Source organism: Mustela nivalis (genome assembly GCF_964662115.1).
Source record: "Mustela nivalis genome assembly, chromosome: 12".
Classification (NCBI taxonomy): Eukaryota; Metazoa; Chordata; class Mammalia; order Carnivora; family Mustelidae; genus Mustela; species Mustela nivalis.
The window spans coordinates 68,860,752-68,885,058 of NC_139031.1; the positions used below are offsets into that span (position 1 = coordinate 68,860,752).

General features: G+C 39.0%; 1 protein-coding gene across 3 annotated transcripts in view; it reads left to right on the forward strand.

Annotated features, from left to right (window-relative positions):
- Nucleotides 1-24,307, forward strand: part of PEX1 (peroxisomal biogenesis factor 1) — an 89,158-nt gene that overhangs the window by 56,460 nt on the left and 8,391 nt on the right. For all 3 annotated transcript variants that reach the window (XM_082692601.1, XM_082692599.1, XM_082692600.1), the window contains 6 exons: nt 4,111-4,207; nt 5,440-5,610; nt 7,014-7,168; nt 19,258-19,447; nt 19,650-19,816; nt 21,247-21,381. In XM_082692601.1, the coding sequence (XP_082548727.1) occupies nt 4,111-4,207; nt 5,440-5,610; nt 7,014-7,168; nt 19,258-19,447; nt 19,650-19,816; nt 21,247-21,381 (915 nt within the window). The remainder of the gene's footprint in view (nt 1-4,110; nt 4,208-5,439; nt 5,611-7,013; nt 7,169-19,257; nt 19,448-19,649; nt 19,817-21,246; nt 21,382-24,307) is intronic.

The following is a 24,307-nucleotide window of genomic DNA, read 5'->3' on the forward strand; positions in this document are numbered from 1 at the left end:
CAACGTAAGCAGAAGTAAAGAAATAGTAAGAATTAGAGCAGAATTCAGTGAACTGAAAACAGTGAATTGAAATCAAGAAAGAAAATCAGCGAAACCAAAAGCTGCTTCTTTGAAAAGATGATAAAATTGATAAGCTTCTAGCCAGTCTAAGAAAAAAAAAAAAAGACACAAATTAGTAATACCAGAAATCAAAGAGGGTCCATCAGTACAGTTTCCATAAACATTAAAAGGATAATAAAGTAGTAATAGTCATGGACAACTCTATGCTCACATATTTGATAACCATCTTAGATGAATGGGCCAATTCCTTGAAAGACAAAAGTTCCCAAAACTCACACAAGAAGAAATAGACAATGTAAAAAGATCTATATCTAGTTAAGAAATTGAATTAATAATTAATAGTCTCATAAAACAGAAAACATCAGGCCCAGATAGGTTCACTGGTATATTCTATCAAACACATAAGGAAGAAATGACACCAGTTTTCTACAGTCTCTCTCAGAGGATAGAAGCAAAAGGAATACTTCCTAACTCATTCTATGAGGCCAGCATCACCCGAATCCCAAAACCAGACAAAGGCATTAGAGGAAAACTAAAGACCAGTATCTCTCATGAACATAGATGCAGAAATCGTCAACAAAATATTAGTAAATCAAATCAACCAGTGTGTCAAGAACTGTATACCATGATCAAGTGGGATTTATCCTAGGTATGCAAGGCTGGTGACCTATAGCAGCTCTTCTATGCGGTTTCTAGATTTTCTGTGTCAGATTCCAAAATGCATCGTCATTGTAGATGATTTATTTTGAAAAAGCAATATTCCATTGACTTAGAAACCAGACATCCCCATCTTACCTAGGGGTAGCATGGTTGATAGGAAGAACAAACAGAGAAGACCTGGATTTGAGTCCCACCTCTGTCATGTACTTCCTGGCTGTGACTTAGGCAGGTTTTCAGTTTCTTAGGATTTAACCTCACTTAAGTGAAATAATATATGTGAAAGCACTTTGTAGACTGAAAAGTGCTGTTGTACAAATGTGAGTGGGGCACCTGGGTGGCTCAGCTGTTAAGCATCTGCCTTCGGTTCAGGTCATGATCCCCGGGGTCCTGAAATTGAGCCCCATATCCAGCTTCCCGCTCAGTGGGAAGCCTGCTTCTCCCTCTTGCACTCCCCTGCTTGTGTTTCCTCTCTCACTGTGTCTCTCTCTGTCAAATAAATAAATCAATCTTTAAAAAAAAAATGTGAGTTACTTTATGTGAGGAGACGGGCGACTGGGCAAAAGGATTTCAGCACCCCTTATTTCTTTATTCTTTGGAGAGCATTGACTTTTTAAAAAAAATATTTTATCTTTTAAAGATTTTTTATTTTATTTAATTTATTTTTATCTTTTAAAGATTTTTTTATTTTTAAGTAGTTTCTACATCCAGTGGGGGCTCGAACTCATGACCCCGAGATCAAGATTTGTGTGCTTTACCAACTGAGGCAGCAAGGCACACCTGAAGTCCATTGACTTAAATGTAAATGTAATTCCATTAGCTATGATGATGGTTGTATTTGAGTGCCTGCTGAATTTCAGACTTTGTATAACAAACTTCACTGTTTTTCCAGCCCATGGTGCTGAAAAACAAAATATTAGAGCTGGTGTGGGCTCTTACAGCTAGACAAAGCAACAAGGGTAAGAAATAATAGCAGATTGAGGGAGAAAACCTATATTAAAAGAACTGTAAAAAGCTACCAATGTTCAGCCTTTCTTGGAAGCACTATAGCAATGTTCAGCAAAATTTTAAATGTGTACCTTATGATATAGTAATTCCACTCCTTAGAAATGTATTCTGAAGGTATAGTCTGACAAATAAGTAAATAGGCATATCAATATTTATTTTAGCTTTACTTAGAATAGTTAAAAATAAGATATATCTATTAAGATACATTAAGAATTGGCTTCTGGAACCTCTTACTGTCTAGTATATCTCAGAGTGGCCGCGAGCTAGGGAGCTGATGCGGCTCCATATTTGTCCATAAAGAGGACAATGATTTGTCATGAACCCACATAAATAATCCCATCTCCATAAATTTACATCAAGTGTGTGGGGAGTGTCTGGAAGGATGAAACATCAGAACAATTGACTGTGGTTGCTTCAGTGAGGTAGGATGATTACAGAACATTTTTTATCTTTCTATCCTAAGTATTTATAGTTACTTTGTATTTTTTGCATATTATTTTATAAACCAGGATCAAACCCTCCATAGTCTGGGAGTCACTTAATATAAAAATAAACAGTTCTGCCCACCATAAGAGTCTCTGAGGGCTACATGGAACACTAATTGGTGGTCACAGTTATACTATATGTAAATGACCAAGAAACTGAATTAAAATTACAGTTGATTTAAGATAATAGGGAAGTGGGTAATTAGTGCTTTCCATTAAAAATAGTGAGGGGCACCTGGATGTCTCAGTGGGTTAAGCCTTTGCCTTCGGCTCGGGTCATGATCTGAGGGTCCTGGGATCGTGCCCCACATCGGGCTCTTTGCTCAACAGGGAGCCTGCTTCCCCCTCTCTCTGCCTCTGCCTACTTGTGATCTCTCTCTCTCTGTCAAATAAATAAAATCTTCAAAAAAAAAAAGTTGAAATTAGGGACACCTGGGTGGCTCACTCATTAAGCGTTAACCCCCGATCTGCCTTCGTCTCAGATCATAGTCCTGGGGTTCTGGGGTCCTGGGATCCCAAGCCCCACATCAGGCTCCCTGCTCTATGGGAAGCCTGCTTCTCCCTCTCCCACTCCTGTTTGTGTTCCCTCTCTCGCTCTTTATCAATTAAATAAAAAAATAAAATCTTTTTTTTTTTTAAAGATTCTCTTTATTTATTTATTTGACAGATTGAGATCACAAGTAGGCAGGCAGAGAAAGAGAGAGAGAGAGAGAGAGAGAGAGAGAGGAGGAGGAGGAGGAGGAAGCAGGCTCCTTGCTGAGCAGAGAGCCCAATTTGGGGCTTGATCCCAGGTCCTAGGATCTTGACCTGACCCAAAGGCAGAGGCTTTACCCACTGAGCCACCCAGGTGCCCCAAAAACCAAATCTTTTTAAAAAAATAGTTGAAATTAAATGGAAATAGGATTCATTTCTCTAGAAAAATTATTTAATGTCCACATTATTCCCTTCTAGTAAATAACAAAGCATTGCCTGTTTTTAAAGGTAAGTGAAATTAAGTATTAGTGATTGTTTTAACAAATGGTAAAAACAAATTAGATGTTTATTTTCCTTCTATGCCCTATAATGAACATAGGATACATCCAGCTTCTAACAGCTTGAAACAAAAGTCATTTAATAACACCTGCCTTTCTCACACAGCAACTAGACTGGTATATACATTTTTTACTTTTTCAAAGCAATTATTTTTTGTGTCAGTACCAATCGAGGTTGGAACTGGGGTGGGAAATGCCCTTTTCTGGGGGGGGGGGGCTTATATTCCTGAGATTGGGTTGTCCTCTGTTAACCTTGCCTGTGGTTCTATACTACTTGAAACCTTCTGTGAAGCCTGGGAAGCTGAGCCTCCTGGTTTCTTTGAGGAATATTACATATTTTTCTTTGATAGATTTGAATTTATATTTAGGAAATAATTCTTTCCCACTTACCCTGCAGGACTTTTAAAACTTCATGAATCCAGATTTTCACTCCTTCCTGTTAGATTACTTTTTTTTTTTTTTAAGATTTTATTTATTTCATAGACATCTCTGTCAAGTGAGAGAGGGCACACAAGCAGGGAGAGTGGAAGAGGGAGAAGCAGGCTTCCTGCCAGTCAAGGAGCCCGATGCAGGGCTAGACCCCAGGAACCCCAGGGTCATGACCTGAGCTGAAGGCAGATGCTCAATGATTGAGCCATCCAGGCACACCCCTGTTAGTTTACTTTACGCTAAATGTCACCCACCATAATGTGGTCCCAGAGCTCCAGGGATGTGGGGTTTCTTATTTTTTTTTTTTTAACCCCTAGCTTTATTGGGCTCTAACAGGCATAGAACGTTGGATCAGTGAGGCTTGAGTCTTGGTGGTTGCCACAGTAACAGAAGCTATTTCTGTGATTGAATAGTTTGCTTATGAGGCAATTATCTTCTAGGGTACTGGCAAATCAACTTTAGCCAAGGCAGTCTGTAAAGAAACATCTGACAGATTGGATGCCCATGTGGAGATAGTTGACTGTAAAGCTTTACGAGGTATGACTATGATAACACTCAATATAAAACCCTTTTTTTGCTAGAAAGACAGAAATGTTACTTAATGCTGTTAATCTAACAAATGTGAATATCTGATCTTTAATTTTTCTTTTAGTCATTGAAATTCCTTGAAAATGTAAAACCTTTGGCTTTCTAATATTTTCAGCAAAATTTTTAGAAGTCTCTGTACTTGATGGACACCCGGCCCCCTCATTTTTTTTTTTTTCCCAGCCAAAAACTCTTTGTAGACACTAATCCTGGAAATGCCAACTTAGACCATTCTGAGAAAGTTAGTATCTAAGATATATTCTGATGGGTATAAATTATCCCTGAATTGCTAGAGAAATGCTGGGTGAGGCAGGGAAGGCTGGCTGTGGACAGTAAGGAGGGAAGTTACAATTTACCGTGTGTGCTTTTATACTTGCAAAGTGTTTACTGCTTCTTACCTTTTAAAAAAAAAAAAAAAAAAAAAACAAGATTGGAAAGATTTTATTTTGAGTACCTTTTTTCCCCCTTGGCTACCTCTATCATGTCATCCCAATTAGTCCCAGGCTCTGTATGTGTTTGTGTATTTTAAGTATATGGTAAGAAACTAAGAAATAGCCTTCGAAAACCCATTACTTCATATGCTACAAAGGTGGTTTTAGAGGGACTGTCCATCTCTCAGAGTCCTACTTGAAGCTTCATGTGAAAGCTTTGTTGTAGACCTAAGTAACAGGATCTCTGTATCAGCTTATGACTTTGTATATTTTCTGTTGTTTGAAAATTAAAAGTTGGCACTTGACGAGGAAGTTTGAAGCCAATGTATGATTCAAATAGAGTAACTCTAAAATCTCTGGACAGCTACATGTATGTTTGATTTTATGAGAGTCTTGATCCCCTACTCTTATTTGTGTTTTTCCATATCCTCCTTTTATTTTACTGTTTTGTTGTATGCCATCTGACATTTGCTGTGGAATAAGGCCAGGTAAGAATACATACATACAGGACTTACAGTAGCATATTCCTTTTTTCCATTTTATAAAATTCAGTTCTTTAGTGAGTCCTTTGAGGCTGTATTAATTAAAACCAAGTTAATGACTAACAAATTTTAGTGATTGGTATATTAACAAAATATGGCTGAAAGTTTCATAGTTAAATCAATATTGAATTTTCTAATGCTCTCAGAAGTGCAGCTGGAACTTACCAGCCCTGAAGTAACATTAAAACCATTTTATATCTTCCATATTAAGGAAAAAGGCTTGAAAACGTACAAAAAACCCTGGAGCTGGCTTTCTCAGAGGCAGCATGGAGGCAGCCTTCTGTGATTCTGCTGGACGACCTTGACCTCATCGTTGGCCTGCCTGCTGTCCCGGAACATGAGCATAGCCCTGAGGCCGCGCAGAGCCAGCGGCTGGCACATGGTAATGGCACCACACCCACTGTGGCCGTGGGTCTTTTTCTTTGGCTAGCCGACAGTTTCAGTCTTAGTGACAGATCTGCTCTCTTCAGAAAATGCCATGTTATATGTTGCTTTTGAGGCTTCTGTATTAGTAAAATTGGTAGACAAGTGCTGTGTGAAAATTCTGCAACTTCGTGATTAGTCTTGTGGGGTTTTTGCATTCTCCTACGCTTATTAGAAATTGCTTTGTTCATTTGACAAATACTTGTGTAATGCTTGTGCACAGTCTGTATTCTCAAAGTCTAGGAGTGGAAAGAAAAGTAAACGGACCATTTTCATACGGAATACAAATAGTGATAATGATAGCTACCATGCATTGAGTGCCTTTTCTGGGCTAGGGACTGTTTTGTACTCTACCTGCCACTATCCTGCAACTGTTCTTTAGGGGAATTCATGGAAATTCAGAGATTAAGTCGTTTGACCAGGGCGACACAGCTCGGAGGTGGCGGGGTCTCTGCTAGAGGTGTATGCGGGGCCCTTGAGGAGCCTGCACGCTCAGCTGGGACTGGGAGGGTGGTAAGGAGTTAGCAGAGAAGGCTGCTGGGGGAGTTGATAACTGTGATTAATGGCATTTTGATGGAGGAGTAGACGTTAGCGTGAAGCAGCTTCATGCTAGTGAGGAAGCAAAGGAAGTGTGATCCACAGGCAAAGGCACAGAGGTATGTGAACTGGTGGGAAGTTAGTGACTGTCGCACTGGAGCTTAGAATTCACCGAGGGAGCTGTGGGGGTTGTGCCGGAGGATTTGGCAGCATGTAGGTACCTCAGGGTTCTTGAGGAAACAGATAGAAAATGCAACCTCAGTGCCTTGGCTTCTTACAAACTCCTGTTAATCTTGAAGTTTGAATCCTATAGGAGTACTTACTGGAATGCTGCAAATTTCTAGATCAGGACTTCGATACACATTATTAATGCCTCTTTAAGTTCTGACTGCCTAACCACCAAACCTGGCAAGAGCTGGTGTGGAGATTGTTCAGGAAGTCATAGGAATAGGAACTGTATGTTGCCTGATCAACAGAGTACAATATGGAAATTGATCATCTTTCTGTATTTATCTCAGACTCCTGTTCATTTACTTTCTAAAACCCCGAAGTAAGGAACCACCTAGGCATTATTTTGCATATACAGACTAAGTTTACAGTACTTCCTCTGCCTCCATTAGATTGGTTGGAGTGGGGCTGATACTAGGTCCTCAATAAATCCATCAATGAATGAATGGCAGATTTAATTTTTCGAAGGTATGACGGATTCATACTTTCTGTACTCCATCTAAAAGCTCAACTTCAGATTATTTTTAATGACTATAATTTTCAAATTCCATGTTTATATTTACTAAGCTTTTATCCTACATTGCTTTATTATTCTAGCTTTGAGTGATATGATGAAAGAGTTGATTTCCACGGGAAGTTTGGTTGCACTGATTGCCACAAGCCAGTCTCAACATTCTCTGCATCCTTTGCTTGTCTCTGCTCAAGGAATTCACATTTTTCAGTGTGTCCAACATATTCAGCCTCCTGATCAGGTAATACTGCTTGTGAAGGTTGTTGAAATATGTCCTTCTTTATATAAAGCATTTTTCAATTTTACTTTGTTTATGTATTTAATTAATTAAATTTATTTACATTAGGCTCCATGCCCAGTGCAGGGCTTGAACTCATGACAATGAGATCAAGACCTGAGCTGAGATCAAGAGTCAGATGCTTAACTGACTGAGCCACCCAGGTGTACCTCATTTTTTAATGCTATTGATAATTTATGGCTTTAAACTTATGCTTAAGGATATTTAAAAGGTGCATGTTGTGCTTAGATTCACAGTTTCCATTTATAACCATCTGAAATATTATGTACTTTCCAAGGCTTTTTGGAAAACATTTTTTTAACTTATTAAAATTTTGTTATTCTATTTAAAAGAAAACAAAAAGCCTACAAATTCTGAATTGCTTCATTTTTCCATTGGTAAAATCTGTAAATACATCCTGGACATTAGAATTCTTTTCAGTTTATTGAGTTATAGTTAGCAAAGTTGTATATATTTAAAGTGTACAATATGATTTACATATACATTATAAAATATTTACCACAATCAAGTTAATTGAACATATCCATTATGTTACATAGTTACCTTTTGTAAAGATTTCTTTTTAAAAAGAAAGAGCATTTAGTGAGAAATGCAAATAAAATTATGAATATGTGTATATATATATTTTTTCATCGTACGTGTACTCTTTAATCCCCATCATGTTTTTTGCCCATCCCCCTACCCACCATCCCGCTGGTAATCATCAGTTTCTTCTCTGTAGTTAGGAGTGTTCCTTGATTTGTCTCTTTCTTTTTTTCTTTGCTCATTTGTTTCTTAAATTCCACATATGAATGAAATTACATGATACTTGCCTTTCTCTGATGTATTTTGCTTAGCATTAGATTCTTTAGCTCTGTCCATGTTGTTGCAAATGGCAAGCTCTCATTCCTTCTCATGGCTGAGTAATGTTCTATTGTATATATGGACCACATCTTCTTTATCTCTTCATCTATTGATGGGCACTTGGGCTGCTTCCATAATTTGGCTATTGTAAATAATGCTGCTGTAAACCTAAGGGTGCATGTATCCCTTTGAATTAGTGTTTTTGTGTTTTGGGGGGTAAATATCCAGTAGTATGATCACTGGATCATAAGGTAGTTCTAGTTTTAATTTCTTGAGGAACCTCCTCAGTTTTCCACTGTTTTCCACAGTGGTTGCACCAGTTTGCATTCTCACCAACAATGCAAGAGTATTCTTTTTTTCTTCAAATCCTTGTCAATACTTACTGTTTTTTGTGTTTTTGACTAGTCATTCTGACAGGCGTGAGGTGATCTCTAGATCATTGTAGTTTTGATTGGCATCTCCCTGATAATTAGTGGTGTTGGGAATCTTTTCATGTCTTTTGGCCATGTGTTTGTCTTCTTTGGAGAAATGTGTGTTCATGTCTTCTTCCCATATTTTAATTGGATTGTTTTTGGGGTACTGGGTTATATCGGTTCTTTATATATTTTGGATACTAACCCTTTATCAATATGACATTTGCAGCTATCTTCTCCCACTCAGTCAGTTGCCTTTTCGTTTTGTTGATTGTTTCCTTCATTGTGCAAAAGCTTTTTATTTTGATGTAGTTCAAATAATTTATTTTTGCTTTTATCTCCCTGGCTTTGGGAGATATATGTAGAAGAATATTGCATTGACTGATGTTAGAGAAATTACTGCCTGTGCTCTCTTTAAGGATTTTTATGGTTTTAGGTCTCACATTTAGGCAATCAATCCATTTGAGTTTATTTTATTTTTTTTAAATAGATATTCATTAGTTTATTTAGCAATCCCCACACTATTAACAAATAATATTGAAGTTGTTCTTTTCTGAAACTTCACGTAAAAGGTGTTTGGGTTTTGTGTTTCTTTTTCTTTCTTTCTTTTTTTTTTTTTTTTAACATACAATGTATTATTTGCCCCAGGGGTATAGGTCTGTGAATCGTCAGGCTTACACACTTCACAGCACTCTTCATAGCAAATACCCTCCCCTATGTCCATAACCCAACCACCCTTTCCATACCCTCCTTCTCCCAGAAACCTTCAGTTTGTTTTGTAAGATTAAGAGACTCTTATGGTTTGTCTCCCTCTTGATCCCATCTTGTTTTATTTTTTCCTTCCTTACTCCCTAAACCCCCCACTTTGCCTCTCAAATTCCTTATATCAGGGAGATCATATGATAGTTGTCTTTCTCCGATTGACTTCTTTCTCTGAGCATAATACCTTCTAGTTCCAGTCACATCGTTGCAAATGGCAAGATTTCATTTCTTTTGATGACTGCATAGTATTCCATTCTATATATATATATATATCATATATATATGGTATATATGTGGTATATATATACCACATCTTCTTTGTCCATTCATCTGTTGATGGACATGTAGGCTCTTTCCATAGTTTGGCTATTGTGGACATTGCTGCTATAAACATTTGGGTGCACGTGCCCCTTCGGATCACTACATTTGTATCTTTAGGGTAAATACCTAGTAGTGTGATTGCTGGGTCATAGGGTAGCTCTATTTTCAACTTTTTGAGGAACTTCCATGCTGTTTTCCAGAGTGGCTGCACCAGCTTGCATTCCCACCAACAGTGTAGGAGGGTTCCCCTCTGCATCTTTGCCAGCATCTGTCGTTTCCTGACTTGTTAATTTTAGCCATTCTGATTGGTGTGAGGTGGTATCTCATTGTGGTTTTAATTTGTATTTTCCTGATGCCAAGTAATGTGGAGCACTTTTTCATGTGCCTGTTGGCCATCTGGATGTCTTCTTCGCTGAAATGTCTGTTCATGTCCTCTGTCCATTTCATGATTGGATTATTTGTTCTTTGGGTGTTGAGTTCGATGAGTTCTTTATAGATTTTGGATATTGGCCCTTTATTTGATATGCTGTTTGCAAATATCTTCTCCCATTCTGTCAGTTGTCTTTTGGTTTTGTTGACTGTTTCCTTTGCTGTGCAGAAGGTTTTGATCTTGATGAAGTCCCAGTAGTTCATTTTTGCCCTTATTTCCCTTGCCTTTGGTGATGTTTCTTAGAAGTTGCTGTGCCTGAGGTTGAAGTGGCTCCTGCCTGTGTTCTTCTGAAGGATTTTGATGGATTCCTTTCTCACATTGAGGTCTTTCATCCATTTTGAGTTTTTGTGTATGGTGTAAGGAAATGGTCCGGTTTCATTTTTCTGCATGTGGCTGTCCAGTTTTCCCAACACCATTTGTTGAAAAGACTGTCTTTTTCCCACTGGACATTCTTTCCTGGTTTGTCAAAGATAAGTTCACCATAGAGTTGAGAGTCTATTTCTGGGCTCTCTATTCTGTTCCATTGACCTATGTGTCTGTTTTTGTGCCAGTACCATACTGTCTTGATGATATCAGCTTTGTAATAAAGCTTGAAGCCTGGAATTGTGATTCCACCAACTTTGGCTTTCTTTTTCAAGATTCCTCTGGCTATTCAAAGTCTTTTCTGGTTCCATATAAATTTTAGAATTATTTGTTCCATTTCTTTGAAAAAAATGGATGGTATTTTGATAGGGATTGCATTAAACATGTAGATTGCTTGAGGTAGCATAGACATTTTCACAGTATTTGTTCCTTCCAATCCATGAGCATGAATGTTTTTCCATTTCTTTGTGTCTTCCTCAGTTTCTTTCATGAGTACTTTATAGTTTTCTGAGTACAGATTCTTCACCTCTTTGATTAGGTTTATTCCTGGGTATCTTATGCTTTGGGGCACAACTGTAAATGGGATCAACTCCTTAATATCTCTTTCTTCTGTCTTGCTGTTGGTGTATAGAAATGCAACTGATTTCTGGCATTGGTTTTATATCCTGACACTTTACTGAATTCCTGTACAAGCTCTAGCAGATTTGGAGTGGAGTCTTTTGGGTTTTCCACATAAAGTATCATATCATCTGCAAAGTGATAGTTTGACTTCTTTGCCAATTTGGATGCCTTTAATTCCTTTTTGTTGTCTGGTTGCTAAGGGTAGGATTTCTAGTACTATGTTGAATAGCAGTGGTGATAATGGACATCCCTGCTGTGTTCCTAACCTTAGGGGAAAAGCTTTCAGTTTTTCTCCATTGAGAATGATATTTGCAGTGGGTTTTTCATAGATGGCTTTGATGGTATTGAGGTATGTACCCTCTATCCCTACACTTTGAAGAGTTTTGATCATGAAAGGATGCTGTACTTTGTCAAATGCTTTTCAGCATCTGTTGATAGTATTATATGGTTCTTGTTCTTTCTTTTATTAATGTGTTGTATCACATTGATTTGCAGATGTTGAAACAACCTGCAACCCTGGGATAAATCCCACTTGGTCGTGGTGAATAATCCTTTTAATGTACTGTTGGATCCTACTGACTATTATTTTGGTGAGAATTTTCACATCTGTGTTCATCAGGGATATTGGTCTGTAATTCTCTTTTTTGATGGAGTCTTTGTCTGGTTTGGGGATCAAGGTAATGCTGGCCTCTTTAAATGAGTTTGGAAGTTTTCCTTCCATTTCTATTTTTTGGAACAGTTTCAGGAGATAGGTATTAATTCTTCTTTAAATGTTTGATAGAATTCCCCTGGGAAGCCATCTGGCCCTGGGTTCCTGTTTGTTGGGAGATTTTTGATGACTGCTTCAATCTCCTTACTGGTTATGGGTCTGTTCAGGTTTTCTATTTCCTCATGGTTCAGTTTTGGTAGTTTATGGGAATGCATCCATTTCTTCCAGATTGTCAGATTTGCTGCATATAGTTGTTCATAATATGGTCTTATAATTGTTTGTATTTCTTTGGTGTTGGTTGTGATCTCTCCTTTTTCATTCATGATTTTATTTATTTGGGTTCATTCTCTTTTCTTTTTGATAAGTCTGGCCAGGCTTATCAATCTTATTAATTCTTTCAAAGAACCATCTCCTAATTTCGTTGATTTGTTCTACTGGTTTTTTGGTTTCTATTTCATTGATTTCTGCTCTGATTTTTATTATTTCTTTTTTCCTGCTGGGTTTAGGCTTTCTTTGCTGTTCTTTCTCCAGCTCCTTTAGGTATAGGGTTAGGTTGTGTATTTGAGACCTTTCTTGTTTCTTGAGAAAGCCTTGTATTGCTATGTATTTTCCTCTCAGGACAGCCTTTGCTGTGTCCCACAGATTTTGAACAGTTGTGTTTTCATTATCATTTGTTTCCATGAATTTTTTCAATTCTTCTTTAATTTCCTGGTTGACCCATTCATTCTTTAGTAGGATGCTCTTTAGCCTCCATGTATTTGGGTTCTTTTCAAATTTCCTCTTGTGATTGAGTTCTAGCTTCAGAACTCAATGAACCCAGAAAGGAATAGAGACAATATACAGTAACGATACAGTAACAGTTGGTACCAGTTGAGACCTGATTTGTGAGCCAGGATGTGATCTATTCTGGGGAATGTTCCATGTGCACTAGAGAAGAATGTGTATTCTGTTGCTTTGCAATGGAATGTTTTGAATACATCTGTGATGTCCATCTGGTCCAGTGTGTCATTTAAGACCTTTATTTCCTTGTTGATCTTTTGCTTGGATGATCTGTCCAATTGAGTGAGGGGGGTATTAAAGTCCCATACTATTATTGTATTATTGTTGATGTGTTTCTTTGATTTTGTTATTAATTGGTTTATATAGTTGGCTGCTCCCATGTTAGGAGCTTAGATATTTAAAATTGTTAGAGCTTCTTGTTGGAGAGACTCTTTGAATATGATGATCTGGTTTCCTTCTTATCTGATACAAGGATTGCCACTTCAGCTTTCTTTTGATGTCCATTAGCATGGTAAATTGTTTCCCACCCCCTCACTTTAAATCTGGAGGTGTCTTTGGATATAAAATGAGTTTCTTGTAGACAGCATATTGATGGGGTTTGGTTTTTTTTTATCCACTCTGATACCCTGTGTCTTTTGATTGGGGCACTTAGTCCATTTACATTCTGGGTAACTATGGAAGATATTAATTTAGTGCCATTATATTGCCTGTAAGGTGACTGTTACTGTATGTTGTCGCTATTCCTTTCTGGTATACTAGTATTGGGCTCTCTCTTTGCTTAGAGGACCCCTTTCAATATTTCCTGTAGGGCTGGTTTGGTGTTTACAAACTCTTAGTTTTTGTTTGTCCTGGAAGCTTTCAATGATAGTGTAGCTGGATATAGTATTCTTGGCTGCATGTTTTTCTCATTTAGTGCTCTGAATATATCATGCCAGTTCTTTCTGGCCTGCCAGATCTCTGTGGACAAGTCTGCTGCCAATCTAATATTTTTACCATTGTATTTTATAGACTTCTTGTCCCGAGCTGCTTTCAGGATTTTCTCTTTATCATTAAGACATGTAAGTTTTACTATTAGATGACAGCATGTGGACCTATTTTTATTGATTTTGAGGGGGGTTCTCTGTGCCTCCTGGATTTTGATGCTTGTTCCCTTTGCCATATTAGGGAAATTCTCTACAATAATTTGCTCCACTATACCTTCTGCTCCCTTCTGTCTTTCTTATTCTTCTGGAATCCCAATTATTCTTATATTGTTTTGTCTTTGAGTATCACTTATCTCTCGAATCCTCCCTTCGTGGTCCAGTAGTTGTTTGTCTCTCTTTTGCTCAGCTTCTTTATTCTCCATCATTTGGTCTTCTGTATTACTAATTCTCTCTTCTACTTCATTTATCCTAGCAGTAAGAGCCTCCATTTTTTATGGCAACTCATTAATAACTTTTTTTATTTCAGCTTGGTTTGATTTTAGTTCTTTTATTTCTCCAGAAAGGGCTTGTATTTCTCCAGATAGGGTTTCTCGAATATCATCCATGCCTTTTTCAATCCCAGCTAGCACCTTGAGAATCACCATTCTGAACTCCAGTTCTGACGTATTACCAATGTCCATATTGATTAGGTACCTAGCCTTTGGTACTGCCTCTTGTTTTTTTTTTTTTTTTTTTTTTTTTTTTGTGGTAAGTTTTTCTGCCTTGTCATTCTGTCCAGATAAGAACATATGAATGAGAGAATAAAATACTAAAAGGGTGGCAAAGAGCCCCCGAAAATGTACGCAAACCATATCAGAAGAGACCCCCAAATTGGGAGGATGAGAAAGGGGATAGAAACTTAAAAAAAAAAAATATATATATATATATATACATATATATATATATATATGTATATATATATATATATATATATATACACACACACATATATATATATATGACTGGTGAATAGAACACCCACTTGATTTGGGGTGTATTTTGGTTCCTTAGAAGAAACTACCTCCCAAAATTTTAAAGAAAGGAAACGTTTTAGATATACAAAAATAAGGGTAAACACGATGAAGGGATGGAATATGACTAGAAAGATGAAAATTTTAAAAATTCTTAAAAAGGAATTGATAAGTTGGTTGGAAAAAGAAAGTGAAGAGAATTTGCTCAGGCTGGAGACTAGAACAAAGCCCTGTGCTAGATTTAGGGTACATTTTGATTTATTAGAAGAAAGTGTATCCCAAAATTTTTTAGAAGAAAAAACCCTGTATGTATACAAAAAATAAAGTTAGATACAATGAAGGATAAAATATGACTATAATAATGAAGGTTTAAAAAGATTTTTTTTTTTTTTTTAGGAAAGATATTGTTAAGGTAAACTAGTTAAAAAAACATTAAAAGAGGAAAAAGGAAAAGTTTAAAAAATTAGAATAAGAAAAAAATAAAATTAAAAATATTTAATTAACTTGGGAAACTGAAGAGTCATGGGGAGAAAGCCATGAATTCCATGCTTTGCTTTCCCCTCTGGAATTCCGCTGTTCTCCTTGATCAGTGAACTTGGTCTTGGCTACATGTTCTTGCTGATCTTCTTGGGGAGGGGCCTGTTGTCATGATTCTCAAATGTCTTTGTCCAGGTGGAATTGCACCACCCTTGCCAGGGGCTGGGCTAAGTAATCTGCTTGGGTTTGCTCTTGGGAGTTTTTGTTCCCTGAACGCTTTCCATAGAGCTCTGGAAGACCAGAATGAAAAATGGCATCCTCCCAATCTCTAGCCCCAGAGAGCCGAGAGCTTGGGACCCCACTCCTCAATGCACCCTCGGGGAAAAGTACTCAATCACTCCCATCTCCCTTGTCTGTGCTTACCTGGCCTGTGACCAAGTGTTTTCATCTGGCGCACAGCCCCGTTTGGAGTCTCCAAACCCAGCAGATTCCTGCTGCTCTACTCTTGGATGGAGGAAGGTGGGTCTCCCCGGATCTGCCACTTGTGGGGTCCCTGCTCAAGGAGCAATGGCCCAGCTGTGCTGCAGATCATGGTTTAAGGTAACCCGGAGCTGAGAGCTCCCTCCTTGGTTCTGTCTCTGTAGCCAGCTTCCCTGCTCTAATACCTGCAAGCTCTGCTACACTCGAACACCCACATCTTTTTATGACCCTGTGGGACCTGAGACGACACTGTCCCCACTAGGGCTTCACCCCCACTTAGCCTCTGGAGTGATGTCCCCCAGTGGAGCAGAATTCTAAACATTTTGATTTTCTGCTCCACTGCTCTGCGGCGTGCCAGGAGCCGGCCCCTCCCCCCATGGTCTATCTTCACATGGCTTCAGATTCACTTCTCCGCTGGTCCTATCTTTCAGAAAGTGGTCGATTTTCTGTTTTTAGAATTGCTGCTCTTCTCTTCAATCTCCTGTTCGGTTTTTCCATTTGAGTTTATTTTTGTGTATGGTGAAAGAAAGTGGTCCAGTTTCATTCTTTGCATGTTGCTGTCCAGTTTTCCCCACATTCCCTGTTTGTTGAAGAGACTATGTTTTTTTCCCATTGTATATTCATTCTTCCTTTGTCAAAGATTAATTGTCCATATAATCCTGGGTTTATTTCTGAGTTTTCTGTTATATTCCATTGAACTCTGCCTATTTTTATGCCAGTACCATACTTTTTAAATTACTCCCAGTTTGTAATATAACTTGAGGGCTGGAATTGTGATGCCTCCAGCTTTGCTTTTCTTTTTCAAGATTGCTTTGGCCATGTGGCATCTTTTGTGGATCCATACACATTTTAGAATTGTTTTAGTTCTGTGAAAAATGCTGATGGCATTTTGATAGGGACGCATTAAATGTGTAGATCACTTTGGGTAGTATAGACATTTTTAACAGTATTTGCTCTTCCAACCCATGAATGTGGAATGTCTTTCCATTTCATTTTTTTAATCAGTATTTTATAGTTTTCAGAGTACAGGTGTTTCACCTCTTTGGTTAAGTTTATTCATGGATATTTTATTGGTTTGGGTGCAACTGTAAATGGGATCATTTTCTTAATTTCACTTTCTGCTGCTTCATTGTTACTGTATAGGAATGCAGCAGATTTCCATACATCAATTTTGTATCCTATAACTTTAGTGAATTCATTTATCAATTCTAGTAGTTTTTTGCTGGAGTCTTTGGGCTTTTCTATATATAGTATCACATAATCTGCAAATAGTGAAATTTTTTCTACTTTATCAATTTGGATACCTTTTATTTCTTTTTGTTGTCTAATTGCTATGGCTGGAACTTGCAGTGCTATGTTGAATTAAAGTGGTGTGAGAGAAAAGACATCCTTGTTTCTGATTGTAGAGGAAAAACTCTCAGTTTTTCACCATTGAGTATGATGTTCACTTGGGTTTTTCATAAATGCCTTTATTATGTTGAGATATGTTCTCTGTTAGATGTACTTTGCAGAGTGCTTTTATCATGAATGGATGTTGTACTTGGTCAAATGCTTTTTGTATGTCTGTTGAAATGATCACATGGTGGTTGTTTTTTTTTTAAAGATTTTATTTATTTATTAGAGATCACAAATAGGCAGAGAGGCAGGCAGGGAGGGGGAAGCAGGCTCCCCGCTGAGCAGAGAGCCCAATGTGGGGCTCGATCCCAGGACCCTGGGATCATGACCTGAGCTGAAGGCAGAAGCTTTAACCCACTGAGCCACCCAGGTGCCCCGATCACATGGTTTTTTTCCTTTTTTATCCCAATAGTTGTTTTAAAAAATTTGATTAAACATTTGTTTCTTTACCAGCACCAATATTCCTGACCCACTATGATTTTATTACTCAGTTCTAATGTGTGGGTTTTTCCTTCACATCACCAAGCAATTCTCAGACACCAGATGGGTGTTGTAGAATTCAGCTTAATTCTGCTGTCTACTCAGCATCAGCTTCCATGGATGAAGGGCTCCGTCCTGCAGACTGCTTTCCACTTCAATGCCAATTGCAAATCAAGCTTGTTACAGTGCTTCTGACCAACTAGCTATAAATCACAGGTTCCTAAGACGCCCCGCCTGGCTTTGATTCATTTGCTAGTCAACTCACAGAACTAAGAAAGATAGTTTACTCAGTAGATTACTAGATTATTACAGGGGGTCTTAAAAGATACAAATCAACAGCCAGATGAAGAGCTACATAGGGTGAGGTTCTGTTCTCACAAAGCTGCTTCTGTCCTTGTGAAGTTAGGGCCCGGCAAGATGGCACACAGAAGCTTTCTGGATCTCCAGTGTGGAGGCTCTCTGAATCCTCTCCTTTTGGGTTTTCATGGAAGTTTCATTACATACGCATGATTGATTAAATCTTTGGCCTTTTGTAATTGACTCAACCTTTAGCTGCTTTCCCCTTCCTGGAAATCAAAGTGTGGTCCTGCAGGTTTCAGCCTTCTATCATGGTTGCCTGGCGGCCATCCTGAAGCCTTAGGTGCTTTCTGAAAGTCCCCTCATTAACATAAGATCTGGTGTTTTGGAAAGGGTGTGAATATCAGGATGCTGTTATCACTCTTATCACTTAAGAAATTCTAAGGGTTTTAGGAGAGCTAGGCCAGAAACAAGGACAAAAACCAAATACCTGTTTCTTACCATAAATCACAAGCACATATGGCCCATCATCCTCTTTGGGGACTCATGTTCATGAATGTTTTAGAGGAAATGAGCTCAAAGAAGTATGTTCCAGGACTGGCAAGCACATCTTAACATCTTCTTTAAAATTCTTTTTTTTTTTTTTAAGATTTTATGTATTTATTTTGAGAGCAAGAATGAGCACATGTGAGCCAGGGGAGGGGAAAAGGAAGAGGGAGAGAGAATCTGAAGTAGACTCCATGCTGAGCACAGAGCCCAACATGGGATTTAGTCTCAAAACCGTGAGATCATGACCTGTACCAAACTCAAGAGTTGAACGCTTAACAGACTGAGCATCCAGGCGCCCCTTTAAAATTCTTATCCTAAATATTCAGACCCTGTGCTTCTTACCTGTTATTGAAGAATGAAACTATTAAACCTAGCAGTAAGCCTAACAGAATGGTAGTGATATTGGTCTCTGAATATCTATCTCTTTTTTAAGTTGGCTCCATGCTGAGCCCAACACAGGGCTTGAACTCATGACCCTGACATCAAAACTTGAGCTGAGATCAAGAATCGGGCGCCCAGGGGCACCTGGGTGGCTCAGTCAGTTAGGTGTCTGCCTTCAGCACAGGTCATGATCCTGGAGTCCTGGGGTGGAGCCTTGCTTCTCGCTCTTCCTCTGCTGCTCCTCCTGCTTGTGCTCTCGCTCTTGCTTTCTCTCTCTCTCAAAAAAAAAAAAAATCTTAAAAAAAAAAAGAGACAACATCCAACCGACTGAGCCACCCCAGTGCCCCTGGATATCTTTTTAGAAATAAGTTTTTTAGAAAAAACAACAAAAACCACTCCTAAAGGAAACAAATGTTACTAAAAAGGCTTCTTACTGATGAAATAGCATCATTTATCAGTTTTTTTTACAGCTTTATTGAGGCATAACTGAAGACAACAAAGTCTTTAAAGTGTACGATTTAATCGGTTTTAACAAGTATCTGTTATATACTGTACATACCATGTAACATGTGCATACCATGAAACCATCACAATTAAGGTAGCAGTTCTTTGCATCACTCCCAAAAACTTCCTGGTGCCCCCTTTACAATCTGTCTGTCCCCCACTGCATCTGCAGGCAACTGTCCGTCTCTTTCTGTCACGATAGAGATTATGTCAACCTGATTTTTCTGAAGATATATGTACTGAAGTTTACATTTGAGTAAAATTAGAAATTGAATTTTGTGTTTTTGTCTTTAGGAGCAGAGGTGTGAAATTTTGCAAAATGTAATAAAAAATAAACTGGACTGTGAAATAAGCAGGTTCACTAATCTTGACCTGAAACATATAGCTAAAGAAACTGAAGGGTTTGTGGCTAGAGATTTTACAGTGCTTGTGGATCGAGCCATCCATTCTCATCTCTCTCATCAGAGCATATCCACCAAGGAAGGTACGTGTTCCTATTATATCCAAAATTTGAGATCTTCCCACTGCAGAGAAAGTCAATGTAGTAAGAATTAAATATATTCTATTTTAACATTCAGATAAGCAGGTGAGTAGGAAATCAGCATCTCCAGCTGAGATGATAGCATATTTTGAAGATTCATATATAGATATGACTACCAAAAGAAGTTGTGTTTATTTTTAAACAGAATTAGCTTTAACAACATTGGACTTCCAAAAGGCTCTCCAAGGATTTATTCCTGCATCTCTGCGAAATGTCAACTTGCATAAACCTAGGGACCTGGGCTGGGATAAGATTGGTGGATTACATGAAGTTCGGCAGATACTCATGGATACTATCCAGTTACCAGCCAAGGTACTTATATATGAGAGAAAGAACAAGCACTTACTTCCAGAAGAACCACTGAATGGCTTTTTGTGTTGGCTTGCCTAATTTCAGTTCGATTCAAGAAGTATTTGTGGAGTTACCAAATAAATGCCAGCACTATTTTTGGTACTCTAACAGGTTTTTAAAAATATTGGATATACTCCTTGCCTGTACATAACTTAAAAAGGAAGTTGGGGTGATATTTACAGTATGTGTATTTTGATGTGAATTGTGTGATTCTCATGTTTTGCTTGAGTCATTCAGATTGTACTAAAGCAAAATGAACTGTTAACTGGGATTTGAACAGGAACAGGTAGGAATGAGCTGGAAGAATCACTTAGGTCCACAGAACTGAGGGATTGAGTCACATTCCAGACTCCGGGTCTCAGTCCTAGAAAGACAGAGTTAGCAGGCAGCAGAGACCAGGCAGGTGGCAAGATAAAGTGGGCAGAGGTAGATTGTTCAGAAGATCGAATGTACAATCTAGGTGGTCATGCATTTGAGTCGCAAACCTCCAAGGTGAAGATCCTTGCATGAGATCAGTGACCCACGCAATCAGCTGCGACAGGGGTGAATAAGGACGTCAGTTACATGTGACTGGATGGCAAGTCCTGGAAACCGTGGCCAGTGGGCCCCAGACAAACTGAGTGCAGCCAGGACTGCAGGTTAAAGCCTGTTGGAGAAGGCAGGTATGGAAGCACTTGCCGGCAGGCTCATGCCCCCAAATGCTGGGTCGGGGCATGGGAACTCAGAGCTCCGAGGCTCTCTGCATAATGGCTGACTCTGAGGCCTCTTCAGATTAGAATGGAGAGGCGGGGTGGGGGTTAGAATTTTGTCAGCAGGGGGAACTGAATAGACATACCTAACAGAGGAGACTAGGAGACTGCTGACATTAGCCTCGTGTTTGGCTCACCCGTCACAAAGCCTTCCTGCTCTCCAGTAATTTAGAAGCAGCCAGTCATCTGCGCAGCTCAGAGGCCCTTGGGAGAGCTTACTGTTGGCAGTATACATGCTTCTCCCTTATTTTTCTTTTTTCAGTTTAGTATATTTGAATATATGTAGCTATTATAACTTTCCTTATGAACCATACAAAGGGAAGACCGTATGCTTGTTAAAAGATTGCTTTTTATTTCCTAAATGTAGTACTTGTATATTTTTAAAAACAGGACAAAATGGAAAGCAGTTCAGAGGCAGTTACACACACTTCATGAGGAGTGTATGCTGTGGTCCAGTTGCTAAAAAAAATTGGTGGTAGATCCTTTGAACTCATGTACTGAGTAGGAACTTTATTTTTTGTCTTTACACGGCTAGTAAACCCGGCAGTTACTCCCTTCTGAATCCCTCTTTCTGTACATTGACTTTGCTGCTTAGTCCTTTTTTGGGATTTGAGCCCTTTGTCATGTTTTTGTATTTTTCAGTACCCAGAACTGTTTGCAAACTTGCCTATTCGACAAAGAACAGGAATTCTGTTGTATGGTCCTCCCGGGACAGGAAAAACCTTACTAGCTGGAGTAATTGCACGGGAGAGTGGAATGAATTTCATTAGTGTCAAGGTATGCCTCTCTCCTTTTTTTAAATGGAATTAAATTTACATAACAAAGCGGACAAGTCAGTGGCATGTGATGCATTTGCAACGCTATGTGACCACCATCTCTCTCTTATTTCAAAACTTCTTCATCCTATTCCCTGTCCCCCCAGCCCCTGAGAGCCACTAATGTGCTATCTAGGGATTTTCCTGTTCTGGACATTTCATATGAAAGAAATCATGTGGTGTGTCATCTTTTTGTGACTGGCTTCTTTTACTGAGCATGTTTTCAAGGTTCAGCCACATGGTAGCAGGTATCAATACTTAAGTTTTTAATTTTTTTTGTATTTTTTAAGGTATGTATTTTTTAGATTTTGTTAGAGTGTGTGTGCGCACAGGGGAGAAGAGACAAAGGGAGAGCGAGATAATCACAAGCGGATTCCATGCTGAGCGTAGAACCCAGTGTGGGTCTTGATCTCACAACCCTGAGACCAGACCAAAATCAAGAGTCAGACCCTTAACCGACAGAGCCACCCAGGTGCTCTAGTACTAAAGTTCTTTTTAAAGCTGAATGATATTTCATTGTGTGGGTGTCAGGCTTTTTTTACCCATTCATCATTGGTGGATATTTGGGTTATTTCTACCTTTTGGATCTTACGCATAATGTTGCTGTAAACATTTGTGTGCACATTTCTGTGTGGACATGTTTTCATTTCTCTTGAATAAGAATGTAGAAATGTAGTTGCTGGGGGCATATGATAATCCTGTGTGTGACTTCTTGAGGCACTGCTGATCTGTTTTTCACAGTGACTGTGTCATTTCATACCCCCACCAGCAATGACGAGTGTGCCTATTTCTCCATATCCTTGCCCGTGTCATTTATAGCTCTCGACTGTGGGTTAGTCTCATATTTGGAAAACTAGCAGCAGAGATCCATCTATTAGTTAAAGCTGTGCAGGAGGGGGCGCCTGGGTGGCTCAGTTGGTTAAGCTCCAGTCTCTTGATCTCAGCTCAGGTCTTGATCTCAGGCTCACAAGTTCAAGACCCACACTGGGCTCCACACTGGGCTATGTGGGAAACTGAATAAGGAGCCACCTCCCTTTTGTGGGGCTTAAGCTGTTTTTGCTTAAGGTAAATCTCCATGCATTATCAAGTAGACTTATGCATAAGTACTCAGATAAAAGAGCAAACTACACCTGAATGGGAAAGAAAAGCTAGAAGACTAGGGGTCAGAGGTCACACTGAGGTGGAAGCCGGGTTTTTTGGCTCCGTTCCTTGGTGGCTGTTTCATGCCTGTGTGTGCCACACTGTGCCCAGTTGTCCTCGGAAGATGCCTGCGGGGATGACAGGACATACCGGCAGACAACTTTGGGGAGTGCCGCAGTCTGCCACTGGCATGTCCTTACAGCCTGAGGTCCCGTATCTTGTATGCTTTCAGAAACCCCACAATAGTAATTTAGTCATTAGATTTCAAGGGGGAAGAAATCAATATATAGTGTAGCCTTCTTCAAAATGGATTTATAATCTGGAAGCCAGTTTAGTAATTTGCAGTTGGGTTACGCCTATCCTTCTTGTGATGATGTGATTTTTGTGTGTGTGTGAGTTTGTTATATGGTTACCAGCTACCCTGGCCGTGATGGAGAAAGAGTGTAACTTAAAATTTCCTGCCTTTTTCTGGATTTTGGAGTGACTGTGGTTATATATACACTTCTTTTTTTTGCTTGTCACTAAAATGTACTTTCACTATATGAAGGAAAGCAATCTTCAGGATTAAAGTTTATACATGTTGTTGTAGTTTAGATTGTTCCATTAAGGAGGCCATCTTTGCCTTTTAGTAAACCTTCAAATCATGGTTTGGGATGAATTCCCAACAGAAAGGTTTCAGTAAAGAAATTCTCTCTGGGTGGGTCAGGGTAGATGCAGGGAGACATGCATCCAAGACAAGGGCCTTCATTGACACCAGTATGTTGCCTTGTTCATAATATTTTGCCTTAGTCATTTCTTGTTCCATCCTCTGTGGTTCTGTTTAGACTAGGAAATCTCATTAAATACTAGTATATCAATAGATATCTATCTAGCTGAGTATTAGACTTTTTATTGGGGTTACATATTCTGATCAGTATTTGGTCTTCTTGAGGTAACGATTTTTCACTGGAGATCACTTTAGGACCTATTCAGTTTTCTTTGTTTTTTGTTTTTTTTAAGATTTTATTTATTTTACGGAGAGAAAGATCACAAGTAGGCAGAGAGGCAGGCAGAGAGAGGAGGAAGCAGGCTCCCTGCTGAGCAGAGAGCCGATGCAGGGCTTGATCCCACGACCCTCAGATCATGACCTGAGCTGAAGGCAGAGGCTTAACCCACTGAGCCACCCAGGTGCTCCTGGTTTTGTTTTTTAAAAGATTTTATTTATTTGAGAGAGAGCAAGCATGCAAGCAGGGGAAGGGGCAGCAGGAAAGGGACAAGCAGACTCCCTGCTGAGCATGGAGCCAAGCACAAGGCTCGATCTCATGGATGCTCGACTGCCTGAGCCATCAGGTGCCCCTGGGCCTATTCAGGTTTGATTTTTTTTTTCTCCCTTTTAAAAAAATTTATTATATTCAATTAGGGGATTCTGTAGTGAACAAAACTGCCTTTTTGGAGCTTACATTTGGAGCTTACATTCTACTGGTGGAGAAACACCCATTCACTACAGAATATAGCAGGAAGACAAGCAGGGGGGTCTATGCAGGAAGACAAGCAGGACTGAGAGGGTCGGCAGCCAGGCCTTTCTAGGATGTGGCATTCTGTCAGAGAGCTGAGCCCTGATACTGGGGACAGAAGTACTAGGCAGAGATGACCCAAGGTGTAGAACCTGTGACAGGATAGTTATTTCAACCACGTAATTTTTAAAATGTATTTGAGACACCTGTTTAAGTCAAAATTCTTTAAAAACAATATTTTTGTTTATCTCAATT